The 25,446-nt window shown below is 41.4% G+C and overlaps 3 protein-coding genes across 6 annotated transcripts; 1 reads left to right on the forward strand and 2 right to left on the reverse strand.

Moving 5' to 3' along the window:
* Positions 1-1,484: 1,484 nt before the first annotated feature.
* Positions 1,485-7,056, reverse strand: plk2b (polo-like kinase 2b (Drosophila)). The gene is made up of 14 exons (XM_071483202.1): positions 6,822-7,056; positions 6,621-6,728; positions 6,397-6,513; positions 5,964-6,093; positions 5,574-5,757; positions 5,143-5,341; positions 4,861-5,008; positions 4,546-4,640; positions 4,111-4,243; positions 3,811-3,891; positions 3,453-3,612; positions 3,000-3,129; positions 2,768-2,878; positions 1,485-2,557 (listed from the first exon to the last, which is right to left on the reverse strand). The coding sequence occupies exons 1-14, from the start codon at positions 7,005-7,007 to the stop codon at positions 2,366-2,368; spliced, it is 1,974 nt and encodes a 657-aa protein (XP_071339303.1). The 5' UTR covers positions 7,008-7,056; the 3' UTR covers positions 1,485-2,365.
* Positions 7,057-8,005: 949 nt separating this feature from the next.
* On the reverse strand, positions 8,006-12,417 carry LOC139624239 (ATP synthase subunit C lysine N-methyltransferase). 3 transcript variants are annotated; one of them, XM_071483207.1, is made up of 6 exons: positions 11,897-12,409; positions 10,784-10,957; positions 9,662-9,766; positions 9,319-9,459; positions 9,184-9,234; positions 8,006-9,071 (listed from the first exon to the last, which is right to left on the reverse strand). In XM_071483207.1, the coding sequence occupies exons 2-6, from the start codon at positions 10,949-10,951 to the stop codon at positions 8,886-8,888; spliced, it is 651 nt and encodes a 216-aa protein (XP_071339308.1). In that variant the 5' UTR covers positions 10,952-10,957; positions 11,897-12,409; the 3' UTR covers positions 8,006-8,885. The 3 variants fall into 3 exon arrangements, with proteins under 3 accessions (XP_071339308.1, XP_071339307.1, XP_071339309.1); XM_071483206.1 differs by having other exon boundaries at positions 10,784-12,409; XM_071483208.1 differs by lacking the exon at positions 9,662-9,766 and having other exon boundaries at positions 10,784-12,417.
* A 101-nt stretch (positions 12,418-12,518) lies between these two features.
* Positions 12,519-24,230, forward strand: rab3c (RAB3C, member RAS oncogene family). Of its 2 annotated transcripts, none has more exons than XM_071483204.1 (5): positions 12,519-12,679; positions 14,494-14,718; positions 18,358-18,476; positions 21,317-21,441; positions 21,750-24,230. In XM_071483204.1, the coding sequence occupies exons 1-5, from the start codon at positions 12,662-12,664 to the stop codon at positions 21,938-21,940; spliced, it is 678 nt and encodes a 225-aa protein (XP_071339305.1). In that variant the 5' UTR covers positions 12,519-12,661; the 3' UTR covers positions 21,941-24,230. The 2 variants fall into 2 exon arrangements, with proteins under 2 accessions (XP_071339305.1, XP_071339306.1); XM_071483205.1 differs by lacking the exon at positions 12,519-12,679 and adding an exon at positions 13,114-13,346.
* Positions 24,231-25,446: the final 1,216 nt, after the last annotated feature.

Here is a 25,446-nt window from a genome sequence, read left to right on the forward strand (position 1 = left end):
TGCTCACAGACGTGTAGAAAGTTCCCATGAGGCCAATAAAGCTGATCAGCTAACATTTGCTGACTCACGGAGGAGATCCTGACCTGACCTGAATTTCCACTCACTGTGAACATTATAGGAGCTGAATCTATATTGGAATAGGAAATGATTTCATTCTTATAACCCCAGAGAAACTACCACTTTTCCTCTTGTTTGCCTGAAAAGAGCCAACAGACTGATATTAATTTGATTCAATCTATTGCATCCATCAAATGGAGATGCTGCACTCCGGCTCAGATGTTAGAAACAGGGGTAAAAATGTCCTCAAAGGCCAGAAAAACTTCACATCAACAACAGAATCTATTTCTGTCTCAGTGAAGCATCCATTCCAGGGGCCATTACTGTCAAAACACGCGCACTCAGTCCTGGAGGTGTCGTCATGAATAATTCCTGCTCCGTCCTCTTGTAGGCTACTTCCTGTTCTGCTTCTGTCTGTGTGGGTATGTTTATGCATGAGGCATTCATTATTGAACTCTGAAGAGCACAGATATTCTAAGTGAACATCTAAAGGGGATGACTCAAACATCCACGTTCAACTTCCATCATTACATAAGCTGGCAAGGTGAGCCAGATCAAATACTCATGTGGAGAACAGAGAGAGTGCAGTGGAGAAGCCAATCAGTAGCAAGAGACACAAGCTACAATTTTAGCACAAGTGCTGTATGTCAGGACATGAGTTCTGAGTTTCAGCGAGAAGAAGCTGTGCCAGATGTTTCTTACACAGCCAACATTGATTTCCGACTCTCACCAGGCTGGTGAGTGGTTTCCTGTTTCCATGGTTACAATCAGTGAATGTAAAAAGATGTCCAAGAATGATTGTAGTCACTTTGCCTCAAAAGCTCTGATGCAATCTGTGACATAGTATGACCAAATCTGTAATTTTATATCAATCTGTGTGTCCTAGCTGCATCTGACTGTTTGGCTGGCTTTCCTTCCGTATTTCCGAATCACCCAGCTGGCCTATCTGTTGATCAGTGCCCTTGTTTGTATGCAATGTAATTTGTGCCTGTGTGTGTGTGTTGGTGTGAGACAAGGTCAGCCACATTGCACAGTCTTCTTTGCCATCCTCCATTTTCTACTGCGGAAGGAAAATTCAGCAAAGGCGAGGCCTTGAACCAGAATGTAAACAAACTTCACTGTAAACACAGCACCTATCCTGCAGCCATCTCTATGTGCCGATTTCCTGTTGCAAACAAAGTTTAATGATAAAATAGTTGCTTTGACTTGGGCCAGTGCAGAGATATGAGTGTAATTAAGTTTAATCTAATTCTCATCGCACTGTAGTTCAGTACATTAACTCTGGAGCTGCTTAAGATGCAACAGATGAAACAAGGACACAGCTCATTTTCAGCTTATTTAGATGCTTTAAAAATGAATACCTTAATGTTGAGCTTCTAGTCTGAGGGCACAGTCAGAAAATGTAACACAAAGTACTCAAGAGTAGATTTTTTTTTTAGAAAATGCTCTTTATTATTAAATAAATAAATACTGCACTTTTTTAAACACAATAATTTAGGACGTTTTCCACCAAGGTGATAATGGCTCTTAAAGCATCCTTAGAGAATCTCTGATGCTGTTTTTTTTTTTTTTTATGTCATTCTCTCCTCCTGGTCCCCCCTCTCCCCTCCCTCACATCTCCCCTCTGCTTCCCAGCCTCAACGTGCTGAGTCCATCTGACAGTAAGGAGAACAAATCACAGTTTTAAAAGTTAGTGTGATATTACATCCCTCCCCCTCACACACTCACACATATAAACAGCCGAACTCTGGAGCATCCACACACATTAGCAAATCATCATTTCTTTGCACTGCTGAGTTGGCTGTGACATACACTGTACATGATTTACAATTTTCCACAGTCTAGCTCTGGTTACATTCAGAGCATCAGTTTAATTGGATTGCCTCTACAAACAGCTTCATCTACACTATACACAATTAAGCTGGTGCCAGCCCAGCGTTTGTCTTTACTTCCCAAACATCCCTCTTTTTCCCCCAATAATCTGGGGTCCACATTCGTACCAACATACCCGGTCCTTCCTCTCCTACAACAATCAACATACAAATCAGCCCTTTTCCATCCACAGTCAGTGTGCTACATTTAATTTTCTCATTCTCTTTCAGTCTCTCCATATTATTTTTTCACCTGCACCACTGCTGAGTCACAAAGGTGCTACGGTGTAGGAATGTTAATTTACTTTGCACTAGTCCATCCTTGATCCACCAGTCTTCAGCAGATCCCTTCTGAGTCATTGTTCCACTGCAGCACTGCGGTTGCACAGTGCATTGGTTTGACTGTTCAACACTGTCCAAAACATATTATTGTAGGTTTAGCTGCATCTCTGCAGAAGCATGTTGAGAGAGTACACCATGCGTTCACGCAGGTCACTGGGGCAGCCGGACGTCAGCAGGGAGCTGAGTTTGAAGGTTTTGGAGACACGGTCTTCATTGATGTACGTCAGCATGTACTCATCCCTCTGGCAACACAAGATGATCTTAGTGTGGTCGTGATAAAAGTTGATCTGTGGAGATAAAGACGTTTTTTATTAGTTTGCTCTCCATCAAATGTTTGACACACAAGACAATTGCAAAGTTGCCTTTTTCTTATTTAATTTGTCTAACCCTCTAGTCCTCTGTTGACCTGAATACTGTGTTATGCATTGCACAATAATAGTGTTCCACTGAGCATGCCCAGCAACGGCCGTGTTTCTTATGATTGTGTGTGTGTTTACCTGAAAAGTGCCGTCGTTAAAGAGCATCATGAGGGCGCGGTCGGACTTGAGCCACTGCAGCAGGTAGAGTCTGGGCATGTGTGCATCTGTCATGCTACCAAGGTCCCCGCCCTGAGAAAGCAAAAGAGTTAACACATCAGAATTAGACAGGCTGCAACTTGAAAGATACTACTTCTAATCCTTCAGGGGGTGGAAAGACAAAAAGAAACATGACAGCTGGATATTTGCTTACATCCATGAGGTTCTCTTCCATGTAATGGGAAAAGTACTTCAGCACAGTCACTTGGCCCACAAAGTGTTCAGGAACCTCACAAGTGGGGAAAACAGAGCACTGGCCCAACTCTGCATAGTAATGGATGGTCCTAAAAGCAAAGAGAGAAGGAGATAAAGAGTTATGCAACCACTCACATAAACACGTGACAACAATCATAAAACAAAACAGTACCTTGATATCTTCACATTTCAGGGCATTACTAGTTTTCCTAACTTTCTGGCCAACACAAAATAATGTACTCAAATTTAAAAGATGAATACAACCCCTTGAAATGGCACTAATTAATCTTATTCACACCACTAACAAGAGCAATGCCACAGCAAGCTTAAACAAGCCATCTCCATTACATGCGGTGACTAACAACTTTCAAAGGGAAGGTGGAGTGTTGTGAAAGCATAGAATAGTACATACTTTCGGTCTGGCAGGAGGCTCATGTGAGTGCCGTTGTTGAAGAGAACTCCCACGGTGTGATCAGACAACTGGTAGCCAAAGCCGTACTTGTTGGAGTAGTCCACCCATTTAGTCACCCATTGAAGACTGCAGCTGGTTGAGCCTTGAGGAATGTCATCCGCTGCAGGGCGAATAAGAACACAAAGGAGGAGGATTAGACTACAATTACAGGAAAGATTTAAAGAAATTAACTATAAACTACTAACTATAAACTGCACTGAGGTTTTAAACATCAGTTGTGAGTTGGGAGGAAATTTGGGCGTGTTATTATCTAATCATTAACATGCATAGTTCATTACTTTTGAAGGAGCCGACTTACCCTTAGGCATATTCTCCAGACATCCCCTCAACACACTTGCAACAGTCTCAGCCACACTCCCTGTTGTGTTGTCTTCCAGGCCTTTGGGAACAACAACAGAGAGTCATTTAGCTTGGTGTCACATACAAGAAACTGGTTTGCACTCCAGCTGTCACATGAAATTTCTCTATCATTCATACACTTATTCAATTTTCCTGTGTGTAATTTACAGTTACGTGTGGAAAGAGATTATTAAATATGATCAATTCATGCCTTGCCATGATCGCTGGGCTGTGTGTGAAACCATGCTGGCAAACTTACATTCACTGCTGCTGCTGCAGCTCCCCAGACTCCCCCTGACGATCAGACGGATGGTATCTTGCGTCGTCGGGGACTGGCTCTCTGTTGCCAGGGCAACGGGCCTCTCAGCAGATGGTGGAAGTAGACTTCCATTCTGAGGTGGGAATCAGTGACGACAGGGCTTAGAATCTGCGAGTTTAGATCATCTCTTCCTACTATGACTCAGCGGTCACCCACAGATGCAAAGTGGCTGGCTTAAAGGTTAAAAATAAGTGCTTTTAGTTTGTTCTGAAACTGTGCTGTTGTTAAGTTTTGTACAGCATCAGAATGACTCATTGGATTCTGAATGTCTCAAATCTACATATTTAATGGCTGTATGAATAAAATCACTGCATCATCATCATCACCTGCACTCTTGTAAATATTCTGGTTTGTGCTGAATAATTGATCTCTTACCTCAGAAATCTTTTTGCTCTGTTGTTGGCTGATGACAGTTCTCTCCAGGTCATGCTGCAGCTTGTAGATCTCCTCTTCCTCTTTGGTTAGCTTATCTATCAAAAAAATAGAATGCCTTTTTAGCCAGCAGCCACATAAAGTATATCACAATGGTTTGGTAGAAAATGTGACATATGCGAGCAATGATCTGAAAAAATAGATTTAATGACGCCTCTTGTAGCAGCAATAATTTGATGAAGTGGAAGATAACTGGCTGGTGTGACAAGCAGCGTTTTAAGAGGTGTATAAGCGCTCAGTGGTTGAGCTAATACTCACTCAGAGTCTCGTAGTATTTGACCTTGTCTCTCTTCCCACCAAAGAGCGCAGCTGCAGCTTTCTTGAAGAAGCTCTTAGCAGGACTGGAGACGTGGAAATCTGGGGCTGAATGGCAACAGCTAGCCGGCAGACGCTCTGGACTAAAGCCCTGTGGAGAACGAAAGTGGGTCAGTGTGTGGCTGGTGGGAAGGGGGTCACTGTTACACTCCTACGCTGTGACATTTAGAGAGAGATTGACAAAGAGTGGAACAGACAGATAGAGAAGTAAAAATGGCATCTAACCTGTGTGAAGAAGTCATGCCTCAGGATGAGGTCCAGGTTGGGTCTGTCCTCAGGGATCTTGGCCAGTAGGTTGGCGATTAACTGCTTAGCCTGTGGTGACAGGGAGGAGGGCAAGGAATACCGCGCCTCTCTAATACACCTGTATGTCTCCTTCAGGTTGGTGGTTTCAAATGGTGGTCTGCCCAACAGCATGGTGTACCTGGAGCAGGGCAGAGGTCAAAGGTGAGCTGATTTCCATCAATAAAAATGCACAAGTTTCAAAGTGATTGGAGGCAAGACACGTCTAAATTTGATCCCAATGTCATTTTTTAAATTTATGATATGTGATTATATGATCTTAGACTGTGATTAGTTGATAATTAATAATAATTGTTAATATTACTAAACCTTTTGAAATTCTCTAATGATGAATTTACATTTATCCTACTCACATTACACAGCCTAGGGCCCAGATGTCTGATTCACAGCCATGGCCCTGCTTGTTGAGCACCTCAGGGGACAGGTAGTTGGGAGTCCCACATATCGTCTTCCTCCTGTTTCCCGCTGGCTCCAACTTGGCAGCCAGACCAAAGTCCCCGACCTTCAACTCCATCGACTCGCTCACAAAGAAGTTACCTGTGGGGGGAAGAAAGGGAATGAGATGATGATATTCAACCTAAGATCAAAGGCTGAATACAGCATGGATCCTCTGATGAACAGATTAAAGAAAAACTAGAGGAATAAGTGGGCTAGTATCAAAAAAATGATATCCTAACTGCACATAATGCATCTCTACATTTGTGCACTAAGTGATGTGTCACTGCTGCAAAAAGATTCCTTACCAAGTTTCAGGTCTCTGTGAAGGATTTCCTGTTCGTGCAGGTACTTGAGTCCAGAGACAATCTGCCTTAGATAATAACGCACCTCTGGCTCAGTGAGCACCTTGCGAGCCTTAAGGATATGGGCTAACGACTGTAAAAGAGACAAAACACAGAGAAGAGAATGATTACAAGAGCTGGTTCCACATATTTTCCTTTTTGAAGAAAATATATAATACTTTATAAGTATAAGCATAAAACTGTAATATAAGTCTGCAGAATCATAAAATTAATGAGCATGTCAGAGTTCTTTTTCAGCGGGGGCAGACTCTGGGTACTGCCTTTGTGCTGCCTCATTGACTTTGGGTGCAATGCAGGTGTCATCCAAATTTCTAACACAGCAGTGGCAAAGATGAAGTACAGCGGTGAACTTAAGTATGTGACAAATAGCACTTACTTTTCTACTGCAGTATTCCAACAGGATGTAGATGTTCTCCTTGTCTTCAAAATGGTGATAAAAGTGCACTATGTGTTTATGGTGCAGTAGTCTGTGCAGCTCGATTTCTCTGTCAATCTAGAGGCGGATAAAAGAAAACGGTCACGATTGTAATCGGAGACAGTTTTGTGATTTCAGCTGCTCGGTTGTTCCAGTGCGCACAGGCACCGGAGCCGCGCACTTACCTTCTCCCGTTGGTGAGGTTTGGAGACGCGCGCATGTGGGATGATTTTGGCCGCGTAAACTTTGCTGGTGGAGAGGTCGGTCATCTCATAGCACTTAGCGAACCCTCCCTGGAAAGAGGAAAAACACTGTTAACATGCTTTGTCTTCGGGTTATGAGGTTAGATCCAAAAAGTCGACTACAGATTATTATGCTTGCGCTACCTTTCCCAAAACTTTTCCGCGGCAGTAGCACTTCCCCGTGACAGGATCAGTAATTATCCTGGCCATCTCTGAGGGCGCACTGCGCTCATCCATTCTCTTTCGGCGAGGTTCGCAGGACCTCTGCGTCGATTCACACATACTGCTGCTGTTAGTCTGTTGGGGCCCGATATTTCTCTGTACTTCCATCAGACGTCTTCTCTAGTCCCGTACTCAGAATGCAGCCCGGAGAGTCCGTCTGTGAGCCTTTATACTCTGGCACCCACCCCACCCCGCTGTCTGCCGCCCTCTCTCTGACGTCACGGTGTGAGATGAGAGCACGGTGCCTGCCTGATATCGATTACCTTGCATGTACATAGGCGATGATGATGGCACAGACGTGAAATCAAAGGGGATAAGGCAGCGTGGGGATTCTGTTATCTAATATAGTTTTCCAAGCATTCATTTGAGCGATAGCGTCACCAGCCGCCATCCACAATAAAAAGAAAGGCAGAAATGTTCTGCAGTTTACATATTTTCCTGATTGAATCCAGGCAGGTGAATGGACCTTTTACATTTTGGTGCGAAATATACTTAAACGTGTTGAAAGTCTGGTGCATCTGGTTGATAAAATGTACACTATGCAGTGGGTACACGTTGTCTGTATTCCACTCAGGTTCATCACATCCTGTGTTTTTGCACCAAACTCAGTTTGGAGCACCAGCACCCTCAGGTGGAGATTTTGGATATCATGTTGAGTAGGCTACAGGGACGGATGCAAACCCGCTCTTACCTGACTAAATGTGCACCTTATTGCAGTCGAACACCAACATGTGAGACTGTACAGTATGAATGGAAATGGGTGGACCAGTTACAGAGATGCCAGGTTTGTTGTCTAATTAGCAGAGGCAGATATGCTGTGATGGCATAGAATTACTGGATGGTGTCACCCTACTCTTTACTACACGTGCAACAGTAAGAGTTTCAGTGAAACACTAGAAAGCACGCAGAGGGCACATTCCTCCACCATGGCACCAAAAGGCCTCGAAAATTTGTTATTCTAAGCAAATGTTTAGAAAATTGCAGTCTGTATCTTTACATAAAAACAGTGCCGCTATAAACTGTTTACAAGAAAGAAAATGTTAAGAAAACCTTAATTCTTAACAAATCCTTTTAAAAGATCCTGATAAGAATAAAAAACTAAGCGCTTGTTCATTGAAGAATGGCCAAATGTTCCAGCACATTTTTATTAAAATCTCCTCAGTGCTAATGAAAAAAAACAAACGAACAGACGGTTATACATGTAACCATGACGTTCAGACTTAAGTGCTTATCCCCCTACCCAGTTGCATATTACATGTGAGCCACAAGGTTCAGGTGACGCAGATAAAATAGTATTTTTTAAACCACCCATGAGGTGGCCAAGCATAACACAAAGCCATCTATGTGCCTAAAAGCTCCCTCATTGGCTCAAAGATCCACAGGGTGATCTTAGAGCGGCATTGAGCTGGATACATACAGGAAGTGAATTTTTATTTTTACAAACACAAGCACAACACAACGTATGAATCTAACTTTAACCCCACAAAGTGGGACCAACTACTGAATAACAAACAAAAAAAATGAACTCCCAATCCTCCCTGCAACAAGCTACTGAGGATTTATTTGTCTTCATGTGAAAATCATTTATAGTGGAAGAGCCCTTAGTAAGAGAGCTACAGCCACAGCCATATCTTAGATACTGGTGCATGATGGTATTTACAACAAGACTCAGCTATATAGCAAAGACTTGGTCTGATCAGGCCCCTGCAAAGACTGACATACTGCAGGGACTAAGTGATGTAGAAATAGTCCCATCATCTTGCTTAGTCTGATTCCCTCTTATCCTTGCAATGGTCAAAGACATCATTAAAAAGCATCACTCTGGATCAGTGCTTGTAATTGAATGCAAATGTGTTCATGATTACCTGCTTTTTCTGTGGTATTAAATATCACTTTTTTGTTCATTTCTGGCCTAGGAAAACAGTCGGGAGGGTATAGTGCTGTTGAGAATGAGAGAACAAAAAAATAACCCAGAGACTGTGATTTTTACACAGTTGCGTTAGGTGCATTTCTCAGGTGTGAGCGCACAGTGCTGATGTCATAAGCAAAAGACTCGTCAAGACTTGAGCCGGCAGACGATTGGTGTGGCCAGTTGGGGAAAGGAAAACGACAAGCAATGACACGTGCATCATCAGGAAGCTCTTTCAGCAGCTTCTCACCAAGCACCCCCATCTGTAAACCGGTGAGAAAAGGTTGAATCAGTCACATGGCAATCAAATGCTATGTCTGCAATATGACTTATGTCCCCCTGGGGGGTATAATTCTTCATGGAAGGAAAACTCACCACTCCTGGAGCAAGGAAAGCTGTCACATTGTTGTATGAGGATAAATCAGTCTGTGACAGAGAGAAACACACGCATGGTTATATAACAACTTTGATCAGGTTTAAAGACAGCAATACTTTTTGTTAAAGTCTTACCTTCCAGAAGTCTTTTTTAACAAAGGTGACCTGGCTCGAGGGTACTTCTTTCCAGAAAGCCTTGCTCCTGGCATAGGCCACTAAAATGGAGTTAATCTCAAACCCTGTGCACTGGAAACCAGCAGAGGAGGCCGCAAACACCTGGAAATCAAAGGGGATTGTGTAAAAATACAACTATATGTAGCCTAAGAGCAACAATAGAGCGCACAAGCATTTACAACACACTCACACTTTAACTCCTGCATTGATTCAAATCAGGACGCTCCTAGCTTTTAAGTGAGCTTAACACTCTTGTTTACACTTGAATACACTTTTTTTTCTAAGACAGGTGCAGCTCACTAACCAGTCTTCCATCTCCAGATCCCAGATCTGCTAAGCGACCTCTTCGTCCTTCAAGCAGCTTCATAACGTTTTGTGTTTGATGCTTACTGGAGGGCAAATAAGGAACCTAGACCACAGTGCACGCATACATTAAGTCAATGCATGCGACAGGTTGTACAGTAATTACTGTTATTATTACAAGACGAAGTGTCTCTCTAATCTGTCATTCCCAGACCTCCTATTGTCAGCAAGTCTTTATGAAGCTGTAGTGAATTTGAGAAAGTGTAAAACATTAATTTCTTCTTTTTCATAAAAAAACATTTTCTTGATAAGCTTCACATTAAATTTACATCTGCTTGCAACAGTCGGGTCTCCAGAGCGCTGTGACTGTAACATTGAATCTAATCTTTCACAAACTTTCAGACAAATTGCTCCACAATATCAGTTTGAATGACATATATATCAAGGCTTACTCTTGTTTCTAGATGTGCTAAACAGGGTTTTAATCTCTAATAATGTACAGTTCCACTTTTCTCCTGACATAACATGTTTTATATGAGCTATAGCTGGCAAGATAAACAAAGCATTGTATCATTTTTCCAAAAAACACACAGGTCAGAGACATGTTAATCGTTAAGTGCAAAGGCAATTATGTTATGATCAAATTCTTTCAGCGTTGATATTAACTTTAAAAAGATTCTTTTTGCTTTACAATTTCTGATTCTCATGCAACAACAAATGTCTTCATCATTACCTAACGTCTGACAGTCTGCTCCTGATCATCATTCTTTCTTGTTCATCTTGTACTGACAGTGAAGCAAAATTGTGCACAATCCATTATTTTGCAACAAAGGATGTCTGCACGGAATCACTTCAGATGAATGTACTGTAGACGGTGGTGCAGGTCTTCATGAAACATAATCACGGTTATAGACTTACCATTTTCTTCTTTTCCCACATTTGTTGCTAGCATGGAGCACTAAGCTCCAAAATAAGCAAATTATTGTTAATGTACAAGTTAGGTTCGGTCTCTGCTTCTCTTCTTTGATTTCAGACAAACATGCAGAATTTGATATTTGAAAGATTAGAAAAAGGAAGAGCAAAGCAGACAGGTAAAAACAGAAGAGAAAGAAATCTCAAGCACCTTGAGGCTCCATGGGACTTTACGAAAGCCAGGCATTACAAAGACACTCCATACTCCATACAGACCAGTGAGCAGCGCGCCTGTGCAGGCCGACAGCACAGGATGGGGTCTGTCGGTAGGAAGGACCCTGCTATGATCCTGTAGAATCACTTCAATGGAGTCCTCCATTGCAAACTGTCACCAATATGGTTAAAAATACAGCAAATAAGTGGTGATATTACTGCAGCCTCTAAAAAAAAAAGCCATTCTTTATGGATATAACTAACAGAACTGATGCTGGATTATTGAGGTCATGATAATAACTGTGCTCATTGATGGCTGTTTCTCCCTGTTTGAAGAAACAGTTGGCCAATCAGAGTTTAGTATGTAGGATTCACTGAGACGCCAACATCCTACATGTCAGCCAGAAATAATACTGGCTTGGCCAATCTATCGGTCCAGTCCTAAACTGTTCCCCGGATACACAAGATAGACTGTGGTGTTTTTGGTCAGACTGTAAAGAAACCAGCTACCAGTGAAGAATAACTTTTCTAATGTCTCTGCTTTTAGAAAAAAAACATTATTGTTTGTATTGAATAAGTTCGCTCAGGATAAAAATAACTTTGTAAACAGAGCTCACTTCAGTATCAAGAGGTCAACAGGGTTATAAAGTAGCAGTTATTTCATTTCTGCCAATTTTACTTTGTTAATAATTACCACGGGACAGCCCCAGACAGCTGCCAAGGGTACAAGTTCACCAGAGCACCTCTTCCAACAGCAGATGGTGCTATGGTGGTTTCTCATGCAGAAACCTCCTAGAAAAGTTTTGTTTACCACGCCGGGGTCATGTGCTGACACTATCTGAAGAGACAGCTCTGTGGCCTATATTAGCCACAACAAGAGATTTTGCTCGACAAGCTCTACCGGAGCAAACCGATCCAAAGTGGCGTTCAGACACGCCAACGAACATGTAGGAGGAAGTCAGTGCAAAGATATTCAAAACTGAACCAACGAATTCATAATGAACCTCTTTACGAGCAAGCTGCAAATACATATCGAAGAGTTTGGTACATTTGAGAGGTTAAAACACAAACGTCTGGACATTTGTAGAGACAGACACGTTGTGCAGCCTACCTTGCCCGCCCCCTCGTCTACTGCGTTACTCAGCAGCTTGCAAACGCACGCACAGATCCTCCTGTCAAAGGGCAGTCAGTCAGTCAGTCAGCACCAAAGCCCGCCCGGTTACTCCACACACGCCCTATCGAGTGTCTGCTAAGCGACTGACACAACGCCGGACAGATACCTGCAGGATTTCTATCTAACTTGTAATCCACGGTTATGTAATATCTGTTGTGTCTGGTGCCGTGGTGGCTCTTAGCGCATTTTAATACTCCACAGTATTAAAAGCAACGTTGGCTTCAGGTGTAAAATGAGTAATAGGAGCCAGTTAGTCTATTTGAGGACTACAGATACAGGAAATGCAAAACAGTTGCTGATGTGAGCCTCACTGTCTACAGATGCACCACTCAAGTGAATTATGCAGATTTTATAAGCCGCCTAAAAGAGGGGCCGATGAGATTACAATTGCAAAGATGTCAATTTCTTTCACTTCCGCTGGGGCCTCGTCCTGCACTTGCTCCCATTGAAAGGCCCAGAATAATAATATTCATCAGCACTCAGGCCGCTCTTGTTTGCTCAGCCGCTTGTTCTCTGAAGCGAAGAGCAGGCTGCATGGGCGGGGGGTCGGCAGCAAGACCGACCGAGAGTGACGCAAAAGGAGAGGCTATTATATTTGCTTCCTGAAAAAAAAAAAAAAAAAAAAAAAAAATTCATGCGGTCCAGCTGGGAGTTTATTAGCTACTGGAGTGAATTTTAGAAAGAAATACTGCTGTGGACAAAATGGATTTGTATGGGAAGGTAAGATGCTCGATTTTGCTATAAGGCTATGGAGAGAGGGAGACATATACAATATACAGCATTAAGCTGACCATAACGCATATATCATATCACAGAGCCTGAACACCGAGAGACGGAGCTAAGGTTCACAGCTTCACTGCTATTTGGTCTTTTTGTCGCGCACGGTAGGGAGCGCGTCTGCGGTTTGACGCTTATTAAAAAAAAACGAACTACAAAGGGTTTTTTTTTTTTTTTTTTCTTTTCCTGCGCCTCCACAGTAAATCACACAGCTGTTGACAGCTGGGACGCGCTGCATGCTGAGTAATGTAGTCCACGCTGCGCTTTTGATGTCGTCCACTGATACCCTGAAAAAACTACAACCCCCACATTCTTCACCCCCCCCCCCCCCACCTTACCCCATACTGTGACGTCAGAGACACTCGCGAAACGCACTTTTTCTCTGCTCGTGCTCATCTCACGCGAGCCAGGCTCGTCAGCTGAGGGGCGCGTGCCAGATCCGAGGCGGAGGGGACAGCTCCGAGGTGCTGAAAGCGGCCTGCGCCCCAGAGAGAGACGGAGAGACAGAGGGGGGGTCGGGGGAAGAAGAAGATCAACGCCAGACATAAAAAAAAACCCGTATTCTGCAGAACAGGGGCAGACGCAGGTAGAACCGAGGCCTTCAAAACAGGTTTGTCAACACAACGTCCTCAACGCGTTTTCGGTGGTTTCGTTCATTAATAGTTGCATAGAACAATGTCATCAGTAGATACAATGACCTCTTGCCCAGATTCGACTGCAGCTCCCTGCTCAACTAGGCTACATCGTGTAATTATTATTTTTTTTTTAATTTTAGATCAGATCGACTGTTTTTTTTTATCGCGGTGTGTGTAAGTGTCAGCAATGCACTGGTTATTTTAAAAACGGTGTCCTTGCAAATTTTGCCTCAGTGATGTATTTACACGGATGCGTACTGAGACCCAATGCCGGATGTGCAGGATGGAGGGCCGGCATCTTTTCTAACTGCATAGGCTGCAGGGAGAGCTTGGCTGCACATGTTTGGCACATACGCGCAATGGCTTTGTCAAAACATTCACCTTGGAGCAAAGATGACTGTGCTCATCATGCGCGCAGTACTCTTGTCCTCTGTCTGCTGACAGCTTGCACACAAATGTTGAGTGTAGATGCGTTGTTAAGGTGAAATATTCACTGACATTATCGTGCCCCTTGTACAACAGTAAGCTGTAGCAGTTTTAATATGGATGCGGATTTCCTGTCTGGTGAAATTTCTGGTGTAGTATGAGTAGCAAATGCCAAAATCAAAACATCACATTCTCAGAAATGTTAAAGCCAAATATAAATTGGAACAAAGAACAAAGTTTGACATGTTTTTCTCCAAGTCAGTATAGACAAATTAAAAGCAGTATTTGCCAAATCTGAACTGTAATGAGTTAAACATTGCTTTTTAAGTTATAACAGTAATAACATTAAGTCATCATAATCCTCTAGTTTAATTAAAGGGGGGAAAAATGGCTGAAGAGAAGACAAACTCAGCCTTTTAAAATCCTGCTTCTCTAATGCTCATCAATACAACAGCTTGCTGTGTTGGTCATGCTGGTTTGCCTGACACAGCCTTCTGTCACCTCTGATCTGTGGCTTGTACAACAAGCTTGTACCTCTGTGTGCGACATCTATAGCTCTTTCTCTCTCTTTTTTATAATGTGTTTAACATTCGGGTGCATATGTTTTGTGTGTTGCACCCCTGAAAAAGCTTCACATTACTTCAAGGTGAAACTGTTTATGTATTCTTTTAAGCATCTCTTTTTTTGTTTCTGCAGATGGCTGCTACTCAGGATGTGAAAGGGAAGGGAGAGGGAGGGGACCAAAACTTTGACTACATGTTCAAGCTGCTGATCATCGGCAACAGCAGCGTGGGCAAAACGTCTTTCCTGTTCCGCTACGCCGATGATGCCTTCACCTCGGCCTTCGTCAGCACAGTGGGCATTGACTTCAAAGTCAAGACTGTTTATAAGAATGACAAGAGGATCAAACTGCAGATCTGGGTATGAAATATTAATATCCAAGCATTGCACATTTAGAAGTGAGCCACAAAATGTTTGATCCCTGAACAAACCAGATAAAAGTGGAAGTGGAGTACAGCTATCAAAGGTGTGTTATTTCTGCTCATCCTGCACTCTTTGGCTGGTCAACACCAGATAGCAACTTACTTACTGTTAACACTTGAGGAACCTGTTTTCCCCCCATAAACACAGCAATTTAGAAAGCTAGCTCCCCATAGAATTTGCATATGATCTAATGACGGTATTTTAAACAAGAAAGAAAACATGTTTCTACAAAGCAGCAATGCACTGAAAGCCACAGTTTTTCCTTTCATGTCACAGTTTCTCTGTTACATTTACATTTACTTATTTGGCAGTTTCCAAAGCGACTCACAAATGAGGAGCATGTCATGCTAATCTTACACACATTCTGCTTAATTCAGTCAAATGCAGAGCATTAAATGTTGAGACATGGAAGAAATCTGTTTTCTGTAGTCCTCCAAAGTCCACTGGAAGACTACCCAAGCTCTAAGGGGGAAGGGGCTCTTCAGATATGCCCTGCCCCCTCGTCTCTCTTGTTCTCTGCATCTCTGTGTTCCTGCAGAGTGACTCCTGTCTATAGAAGGCTGTCAATCTATGCCCAGAGCCCACTGTCTCCTGACCACTGCCCATATCTTCCTCTGTTGATCAATATGTTTCAAGGACTGTGACAGGTTGTGACTTGATGGCTGTGCGCTCGGCCATACAAGAAAGTGCTGTACACATGGGATGACCTATGGATCAATTCAATTTTAGTCAGTGTTTCGAGCTCTTAGGATGGATCATGCTCACTTGGTATGCACTCACGCATCTCCCTTTTCAATTCTTGTTACAGAAAAGCTTTGCATCATGTTACATATGCTTAAGTCAAAGTGAAGCTAATCCAACTTCTTTCACCATTTCAGCTTTGAGGGTAGATGGGTATGTAAACAATAATAAAAGATTTTGATGTCGTCACAAGCAATTGTTAAAAAGATCAGATTAGACAAAAGGATGATTCCTTTCATAAAGTGATATTTTTCACCATCCTAACCAGGCAATTTTATAATATTAGTGCTTGAATCATCGCACCTCAATCTGCAACAAAATTATGTTAAGTGTATTTTTCCCTTAGTCTTAAAAACATGTGGCACATCAGCTGCATGCTAAATTAATTGAAGAAAGCTTGAGGGAAGGCTCTATTGTGTTTTCTCGGTTTAACACTCCTTGATGTAAGGACGGAGACAGATGGAAGTCTCAACATTGCTGACAGGAGACTAGTACGTGTTAGTTTGCCACATAGTGGGGAAGATCAGAGAAGCAACACCTTCCTCAGAATGTGTGGGAAGCTGAAGAATGTCTGAGGATGTTTAATTATGAGTTCAGCTGAGCTGTTGAGGCAGATTGTCTTGTAATACCTCTGAGATATTGGGGGAATAGATAGTTTAGATAGATATATCTTTCTCTCTATTTCTCTCTCTTTTTTCTTGTCAGTCTCTCTCCCTTTCTTTATTTTTTGCCCTACATCAAATGCCAACTTTCCCTTAGAGGTTTTCCTCTTTGTTGTCATAATAGCTGTCTTTTCCCACAATTAGCCATCCCCAGACATTTGGTGTTTTTTAATCACATAAAGAAATAAAAAAGCTGCACACCAACAGGATGTGAAGACTGAGTTTGAACAGTCAAATGACCGGCTAATCGGGATAATGTGTTTTCTTCATTAGCAAAGACAAGCATATTTAGAGAGAAAAAGGAATACCCTTACATCCTTTTAATTGGCCTGTCTCTTTTAATTGGGCTCAGAGAGAGCTAAGACTCACAGTAAGTGGCCATTGAAGGTGATGGCTATTGGCTAATGTCATTGTGCTAGTCACAGCATTAATCTGCTGAGAGATAAAAAGCGTCATAATGCATCATTTTCAGTTGTCCCTGTTGTCATATTAGGCTGAAGTGAATGAAACACAGTGCAGCGTGTTGCCAAGATGAACCTTATGAAAAACTGAAGAGTTCTGGCAAGTGCCAGCCTTCGCTCTCTGCCGCTCCGCTTGAACTCGTCAGCTTCCTGGATTGATTTCTGGTGAGCTGTGGACTACGAGAGAAGCTTTTCAAGGAGCTCCAATTTTCAGGACTCAGCTGATTTTTTTTTCGTGTCCTGCACTTTTTAACTGAGGACTGGCAAAGCGACACACTAGGATATCCTGAATATGCAAAGGTCATTGTCAAGCACTCAGCCAGGAATCAATAGGTGACAAAAATGTCCAGGAGTTACATTTCAGATTAGAAAAAAGACTGAGATTAAACTGTCATTCAGATGACTGAAGCATATTGTTATCATGACCTGATACAGCCACAGTATCAGGTAAAAACCTTCCATGAAGCATATTCATCATGCTCCTTTATGCTGTTCTGAATGTCTCTCCACAATAGAGACTATTTATACAACACTCACTTGCTGCTGACATTCAAATGCACACATTCACATGCATTTTTGCGTTATTGTAAAATGACAAAAGGTCCTCACTGTGGTGTGCGTGGAAGCTTGCCAGGCTATGAGCTCTGCCTCTGTGGAGTGAAGGTCAGAGCTGTCCTCTGGCTATAACTAGCGCACTGTTGCAGCCATGTGCAGACTGACAGAAAGCAAAACCACTGTGGCAAATACAATCCTGTCCTGCCTGTTGGGCCCCTGTTTAACAAGAGCCATGTAGAACTGCCAGAAGTCCTCCATCATGATTCACAGAACCCTGCAAACACACTTGTTGTGGGTGGAGTGACAGCAGAGTAAACATGCAGCATAAACAGGAGGGACATCATTGGGATTTATTATTATTATGTAACGTCTCTGGAAACCACAAATCTACACATCTATAAACAATCACAGGAAGGTTTATAAATAACCAGGTTAAGATCAAACAAACAAAAATATTCCCAAACTCATCACTGCTCACACACATTTCTCTTCATTCTGCATGAACACACTCACTATAGAAAAGCTTCATCTGTCTGTTCTGGGGTCCATTAGCATTTTCACTGACATCTCGTAGCAATGCAGTAGGCGCTTGTTTCCAGGGTAATCTGTGTACAATGTACTACTCCTCGAATGCTGTGTAATCGCTCGCTTGCTTTGCCTTTGAGCAATTTGTTCAGCCTTATCATGAGCAGCAAGCAGATTCTCAATATTTAAATCATTTTACTTCTATTTTTAGCCCCTTTTCCCTCAGAGATGGGCGACATAAAGCTGAGCTCTGAATACTGCACCACCGAGTGTTTAGCACAGCTGAGCGATTATTTTATTGAGGAGAGGAAAGAATCTATCGCATCAACCAAAACTGAATCACAGTTTTTGGCACTTCATCAATGCAAAGCCAGTGAGGCAATTAGCATAATGATTATTTCCACATCATGAGCACAATAAAGGAAGCCACGAGTAATCCTAAATGTTGCCCTAATTTAAACCAGAGGGATCTCTTGGTATGTATAAATAGCTGTATATTAAATATAGACATCTCTGCTCATTTACCATTATAGGTTTGCATGTACTGTGCTGGGTCATGTCGATGTTGTTGAGCCTGATAGTGTGTAAACATCAATCTAACAGCAATGCTAAATCATGTTGTCTGTGTGTAGGACACAGCAGGCCAGGAGCGATACAGGACCATCACCACTGCCTACTACCGTGGGGCTATGGGCTTCATTCTCATGTATGACATCACCAATGAGGAGTCCTTCGGTGCGGTCCAGGACTGGTGAGTCATGTTGGTCTGTTTTTTTGACAGTTTTGTATGAAGGTATCCTCTCTACAGCCTTTGCACTCTGTGTGTCAGCATGTTAAAAGAACTTCCTGTTTGTCTCCATAATGTAGTCAGTTAACGTCTTCTGAAATGTACAAGTCTAAGCACTTTCCCTATCTCTCGCTCTTTCTCTCTCTCTCTGTATAATATTTGACAGGCTTGTTATGTATTGAGTGTGTGCATCTTTGTCAGGCTGGGGGATCAAGGGGAGAGCTGTCAAGGTCATGGCTTTGGTCCATTCTTGAGTCACACAAGCGTCTGCAGGCTGAACAGTAAATCTGAGCCAAGCCCAAATGTTGGTGACTTATGATGCATTCACGTCTGAACAGGCAGCGCTCAGTCAGTTGCAGAAACCAGGTTTCTGGGTTAGATTTCTTGCTCTAGAAACAAGCGCAGTCTCATCACAACAGCTTTGTTGAAACACACAGAAAAATTTCAGCGCTGCCATTAGAGATAAATGCGTGTTTTGGTTTACATTTTGCTGATCTTTCTCCTTTACACCCTGACTCTCCACAGGTGTTCTGCTGAGAAACTTTTCCCATTTTATTTACACCCTGCCACCCTGCAGTTATCTCCCTCTGCCAGCCCAAAGAGATTATGTGAGCAATGAGCATTTTAAGAGGAAAGATATCTGAATCACCATGGTAATATACTCTGTGTAAGGTGCAAGGAAATGATGATATGACTCACACAGACATGACAGAAATGTGGCATTTTTTCAGTTTACACTTCACCTGCATTCCACGTGGTGTGTGCCCATTGTAGGACTATGACAGTCTCTATTAAGGCCAGTGTCTGCTTAGCGATTGTCACTTAGCTAGCAGCACTTGACAGCCGTTTTAGGAAGCAACTGTCGTGGCTAAAGCTGCTGCATTTAACCTAACTGAACAGGCATTTAAAGCCTGATGCTTGATGAAATATTTAAAACAATGTACAGCTGGGATGCTGCACTCTATTATTGGTGTGAATTGTGTTAAAATGTTCCACATAATCTGCCTGATTGGTATTCAGATGAATTTCTTTGTCACCAAGAAATACAATGCTTTCTTGTAACGAGAGGCCGCAACCAGACACAGCTATTATTCTTATAAGGCCTGTCTGACATTTTGATGGAATACAGCAGTCTGAGCACTGTCTGTGATGGGTATCTTAATTAATGGAGCCAAGTGTGTCACTGGCAGAGTCAAGCCTGGAGAGTTACCTATGAGCTTACATAGCAGCCAGAGCACAAATCCATCAACCACATAGAAAGGAAGAGACTGTTTTTATATAACCAGAATCCTTCATTTTTTGCCTTTGCCACAGGCTTTAATTCCACTTTCTCTTTCCCTTGTTCCTTTTGACAAGGTTGGAGGAAAAAAAAAGAGGTTTCCATGGCAACGGCTCCTTCCCCGACTGTGGCTGAATTAAGCTTGTGACGTGTTCATTTCCTGCTTCTGACAGAGACAAAACAGGAAAATATCGTAATGCTGACATCAAATTTGGGACTTGGAAAAAAAAAAGATCAAATTAGTCATGTTATGCACAAACAGTTTATCTCATTTACAGAAACAATATTAAAGCAATGACCACTTTTAATTTATTAATTCTTATCTATCCTCTTATGGTAAATAAAGACCCTTAATATACTGCATATGTAGCACATGATACAAACCACATCTGAATTGCTATAACAAGTTGGAACTGGTCAGAGAGACGAGGAGAGCCAACACCACGCTGCTCTCTCTCTTTCTCTCTGAGTTTCTTTCTTTCTTTCTTGCATGCTTCTTTTTCTCCCGTCTTCAGCCTGTTGTATTTTCACTGCCTTACTTTCAGTCAAACTGCAACACCACAGGAGAAAATGTGTTCCTTAAATTCCTTCCCATATTGTGTGCAGACTGCAGAGGTTAGAACAGTACAGGCACCTCAATGATTCACAGTGAAGCTCCTGTAATGTCTTGTTATCATGCAGAAACATTTGGCATGGCTCATGATGCAGTACATACAGTATATGTACTGGAGGAAGTGACTGATTTCACATATAGTATCTAATAGTTTAACGTGGGATGCCAGGTCAATTTATAGAAGTAAAGTTTATAGAAGTAAAATTTCTCAATAAATATCCTCCTGTTTCAGGCTCTGTCTACCCTGGATACTAGGACCACAATGACCTAACACAAGTTAGCTTCGGTGATGGCTTAAAAACTAAAGACATATTTAACTGCTTGTGGTGTGTGCGCATCTTGTGAATCTTTAGCCATCATCAAAGCTGTATTCACCATAAACTGTATCTGTCTGATGAGGCTCATAACCTTTGTAGCTGCAATATTTGTATCAGGCTGTTGGTACGTTGTACAGTTAGCAGCTCACCAGTCGGAAGTTGGCAGGAGCCAAGGGCCAGACCAAAGGAAAGGAAGAAAAATAGCCCTAACATTTCTGGGACAGAGTCCTGGTGTGTATGACAGACATCTATAGCTACAAAATAGCAAAGAATAACCTACTTCTGAGCAATAGTAACTGCATATTTCCAGCACAGAGTGGCAGTTGACCCACTTTTCCACTGCCGCCATCAGTGACTCAAATATTACATGATGCCAAATGAAAGGTGATGTAATCACACTCCATGACCAGTCCAAATGGCGAATGAACTTTACATTATGTCCGTCCCTCTGCCATCTTTCATTTCAATTTCTAAAGGATCCCATCCAATAAAAAAAGCACAAAGCAATTCTGCCGCTTTCTCATAAAACAGAGCAGTAGCAGTGTTTAATTTGAAAGTGATGTATTGTTTTGTGTTTGTTTCTGATAATGTGCAGGTCGACCCAGATAAAAACCTACTCATGGGATAATGCACAGGTGGTGCTGGCCGGGAATAAATGTGATATGGAAGAAGAGAGAGTGGTCTCAGTGGATAGTGGCAGACTGCTGGCCGAACAGTTGGGTAAGTCTTAGAGCAACATTCACCCCTCTGTGTATTTCACACAGGGTGACACCAGCATTATGTTGTTGTCATTACATAAAATTATGACTTTTTAACTTTTCACTTGCTGGTTTATGTTGCCTTTTAGGATTTTAATAGAAATACTGCTATGCTATATAGAAACAGCTTTGTTTATTGCCTTCAGCAGCAATAGTAACCACCAAAAGCCCCCCAAAAAATTACATAAAGTCATATTTATCTTATCATCATTACCTGGCCTTTTCCTGTCTCTTCATGCTCTCATGTTACACGCTCTTCCTCTTCGCAAGGTTTTGAGTTCTTTGAGACAAGCGCCAAGGACAACATCAACGTGAAGCAGACCTTTGAACGTCTCGTTGACCTAATTTGTGACAAGATGTCCGAGAGCTTGGACACTGATCCGGCCGTCACCACAGGAGCCCCCACTGCCAAACTCACAGACAGCGCTCCGCCCCTGCAGCAGCCCGGTTGCAACTGTTAGTGACCGATGTCAGGGAGCAAAGGGAGGGCAGCACAGGTCCTGTAAGGTGGTAGAGTGTGCAGAGTTTTGTTCTCCCTCAGCGTTATTGCTCCTGCTAGTGCTGCTTTTTCTGGACTACAGTTCAAACCCTGGTTAGTAGTAGAATTACAAAATGCTGTCGTATTATCTCTCAACTTTATCACCTTATATCAAGAGCAAATAACCAGGCAAATAGACATGGCTATTGTAAAATGTGTAACATCACAGGATATTTAGAACATAGAGACACCACATTGTCATTCCTTGGCTAGTTAGTATGGTTAGAAACCAAGTATGTTCGATAAGGCTGGAAATAGTTCATAGTCATGCTGTACAGTTAACCCTGGAAACCTTTAAACTCTTTAAAACCTAGAATAATTATAAAATGAGGGATTGAGTCAATGAGTGCTTTGATAATTCTTTTATTTTTTGGTACTGTATGATTTCTCCTTTTATAGCTTTATTTGGTTTCCAAGCTGCCAAATCTATGATTTAGTGCACTATAGGATGTAGCGGATTTCTTTTGTGTAATGAGTGTGTGGTGCTGTAAGTGAGTATGGGTTTGCATGAGTGTGAGTATTGTGTCTGAGTCACGAGTGCAACTCTGTCATCTAAAAATCATCTACCTTGGATAAAAAAGTGGCCTTTTAGCATCTCCAACACGGCCTCTGTACGTCCCTCTGTTAGTCCCTTACTTCTGGAATGATTCCAGTGTGTATAATGTTGATGTGAGTACTATTCACGTTTTGCTGTCTGTAGATGTGTGATTTCTCTGATAAGTAAAACAACTCTTTCTATGTGCTTAGCCTCTAAGATGACCCTTTATAGTTTGATGCGGAGAGCATGCTGCCAAAAAGTCAGTCATATGTGCTGTTTTAAGATCTAAAGATAGGCCTTACTGAACCTAACCATCCTTAACACCATACAGTAGCAATGATCCAGCATTTCATCAAGTTCATTCAAGTAAAAATCTCACACTGACTGACAGTACAGTGTATGATATACAAATTCGCTCTGGCATTGGAATAAACAGCCATATATAAAAAGTACTATTCCATCTTTGAGTCAGCATGCTAAATTTTCATGTTTGTGCTATAAAATTAAGTCCCTCCTGAATGAAAAATCTCAGTAAGCTGCTTAGAAAACATCATAGACATGCAGTAGTTTAAAATGGGAATATCCCCATAGCAAAAATATACAGTACTGTAGTGGTCTTAATAACAATAAGTCCATATAGTATAAAATTTGTAGCTTATTTTAAAATCCAGAAAGCCTTTCAGTTCTGCAATTCATAGAAGAAAAAAAAACATTTGTGCCAAAACATTACAGTTCCTTTAGCATCGTCAGTTGTTTGTTGCATAGTTGAGTACAAGCTCCAAAAAATTGCATGAAGTTCGTCCTGACTTATCTATGTAGATTTATATAATAAGATAGTGTATATATCACTCTATGTTACAGATTTAGGAGCATTGTCATAGCACTTGCTGTGAGATGCAATGGGCCAATAAGTGCAATATTTTATGAATTAACCCTGTACATAGTTTCTCCTGTCTTCGAGTACAATGACTCTGTCTGCAGTATGTGAGTGACAGTTTGGTCAGAATGGCTCTGAAACTGATGTACAATCTCTAAAAGAGGAGTGTGTGCTTCATTCAGTAACTGCAGCCACTGAATGTGTGACTTGTGTGTGTGTGTGTGTGTGTGTGTGTGTGTGTATGTGTGTATGTATATGTACCTGCCATATTGAAGAGACAAATTACGTAATATATTGTATTGTTTGTGTATACCTTTTGTACAAATGTATTCATGTACTAAATGCTGTTCCTGCTAACTGTTGGGTGTTGATTGAACTTGTATTATCATGTCAAAATGCAGTGTTGTTGTGAAAGATAGTCAGGGAGATAACGTAGTCCATGCCATATGCCATACTGATGTAATTCCAAAAAAAAGGGATACACATAAACTAGTTTGGAGATCCTGCGCATATGTGTGTACACGTGCTTTGTGCGTGTGCATCTGTTTATGTGTGTGATATTATAATTTTATGCTAATAGCCATGAAATAAATTATTGTAATGATCTAAAGTCAATATTCATTTCAGAAAGGAATCGTGAACGTGGCTGTTCAGATGCCCAAACAGCCACTCTAGTCAAATCTCATTTTCAAACACTATGACTTTACATATAACTGAATATATTTGTTTCTTGGAGTGCAAGCAAAGTAAGAAGTATGTTTTTGAGATTATAGGAAATAAATCAAATTCTATCAGTCAGTCTGTGTGTTCTCTGTCGCTCTCTGCTGACTATATAGAGGCATAAAGGAGGAATTCAGAGGCTGCTGCCCCACCTGCTGTCTCAGTGACCTAAGTCTGTTCTGATGCTGCGCAGAAGCCTTGTTCCATTTCTAGGCATTGTGCGCCACCTACTGTTACAGCACTATGTCTGCTCCAAGGTATGAGATGCTGTGGCTGATGATGAATGAACATTACAATATGTTTACTTACATGTTTGGTGAGACAAATCAAGTGGTGTACTGTACTAAATTTACTGCACAGAAATCTGGAGGTTTTAGATTACTTAAATTGTCTGCCACATCTACTTTTAATTTTTTTTTTTCTACTGCCTTAATTGGAAAGTTTTATACTTTTTTTCTCTACAAAATTTATGTCACAGTTATATCTATTAGTTACTTTGCAAGATTTTAAATATTGGACTTTTGATGAATTTATAAACTATGATGCATTGATTCAAATTGGTGACAATTAGCTTCACCTCAACTGCTACATTACAATGCTGCTTACATGCTTATGTATCTATAATACTGTTCTAATGATCTAATATTTAATAATGTAATGCCAGTGGTGAAATATAAGTTAACACAGAGTATTTCAGTTTAATTCATACTGCTCCATTTTAGTGGCAAACATTGTACTTTGTACTACACAACATTTATCTCGAAGCAAACATGATCAGTTTGAAAAACATGATATGTCATTATAGAACCAACTACTACAGTAGCAACAGTGGCACGGTAGTTCACAGTTGCTTTCTTAAACAGTAAATTGTTAGTAATTACGATCCAATAGATGATACATAATATACAATCACAATGAGAGAGGCAATTTTGCTGCAGCATTTCAACTTTTGTTACTTTATGTACATTTTCCTGCTAATACTTTTACTTAAACATTTTAAATTCAAAATCTTTTCTTATAATTGGGTAGTTTTACTTTATGGTATTACTACTTTTACTACTTGAAAAGGACTAATACCACAATATTAGTCAAATGTACCAGATTTATAGTATAGACCTGAACATGTAGTCTACTACTGTGGAAAACCAAGCAACAAACAAACTGTCGATTAAATGATCACTATATTATAATAACTGATATTGACACTGATGAATTTACTGCTCATATCATTCAGCTGTCGTGGTTGATATAAAGTATCACACAGAGATAGGTAGAACACAAAGAATGTAATTGT

The sequence above is a fragment of the Trachinotus anak genome, unplaced genomic scaffold (genome assembly GCF_046630095.1).
Source record: "Trachinotus anak isolate AG129_WGS33_773 ecotype Australia unplaced genomic scaffold, CSIRO_AGI_Tana_v1 ptg000008l, whole genome shotgun sequence".
Classification (NCBI taxonomy): Eukaryota; Metazoa; Chordata; class Actinopteri; order Carangiformes; family Carangidae; genus Trachinotus; species Trachinotus anak.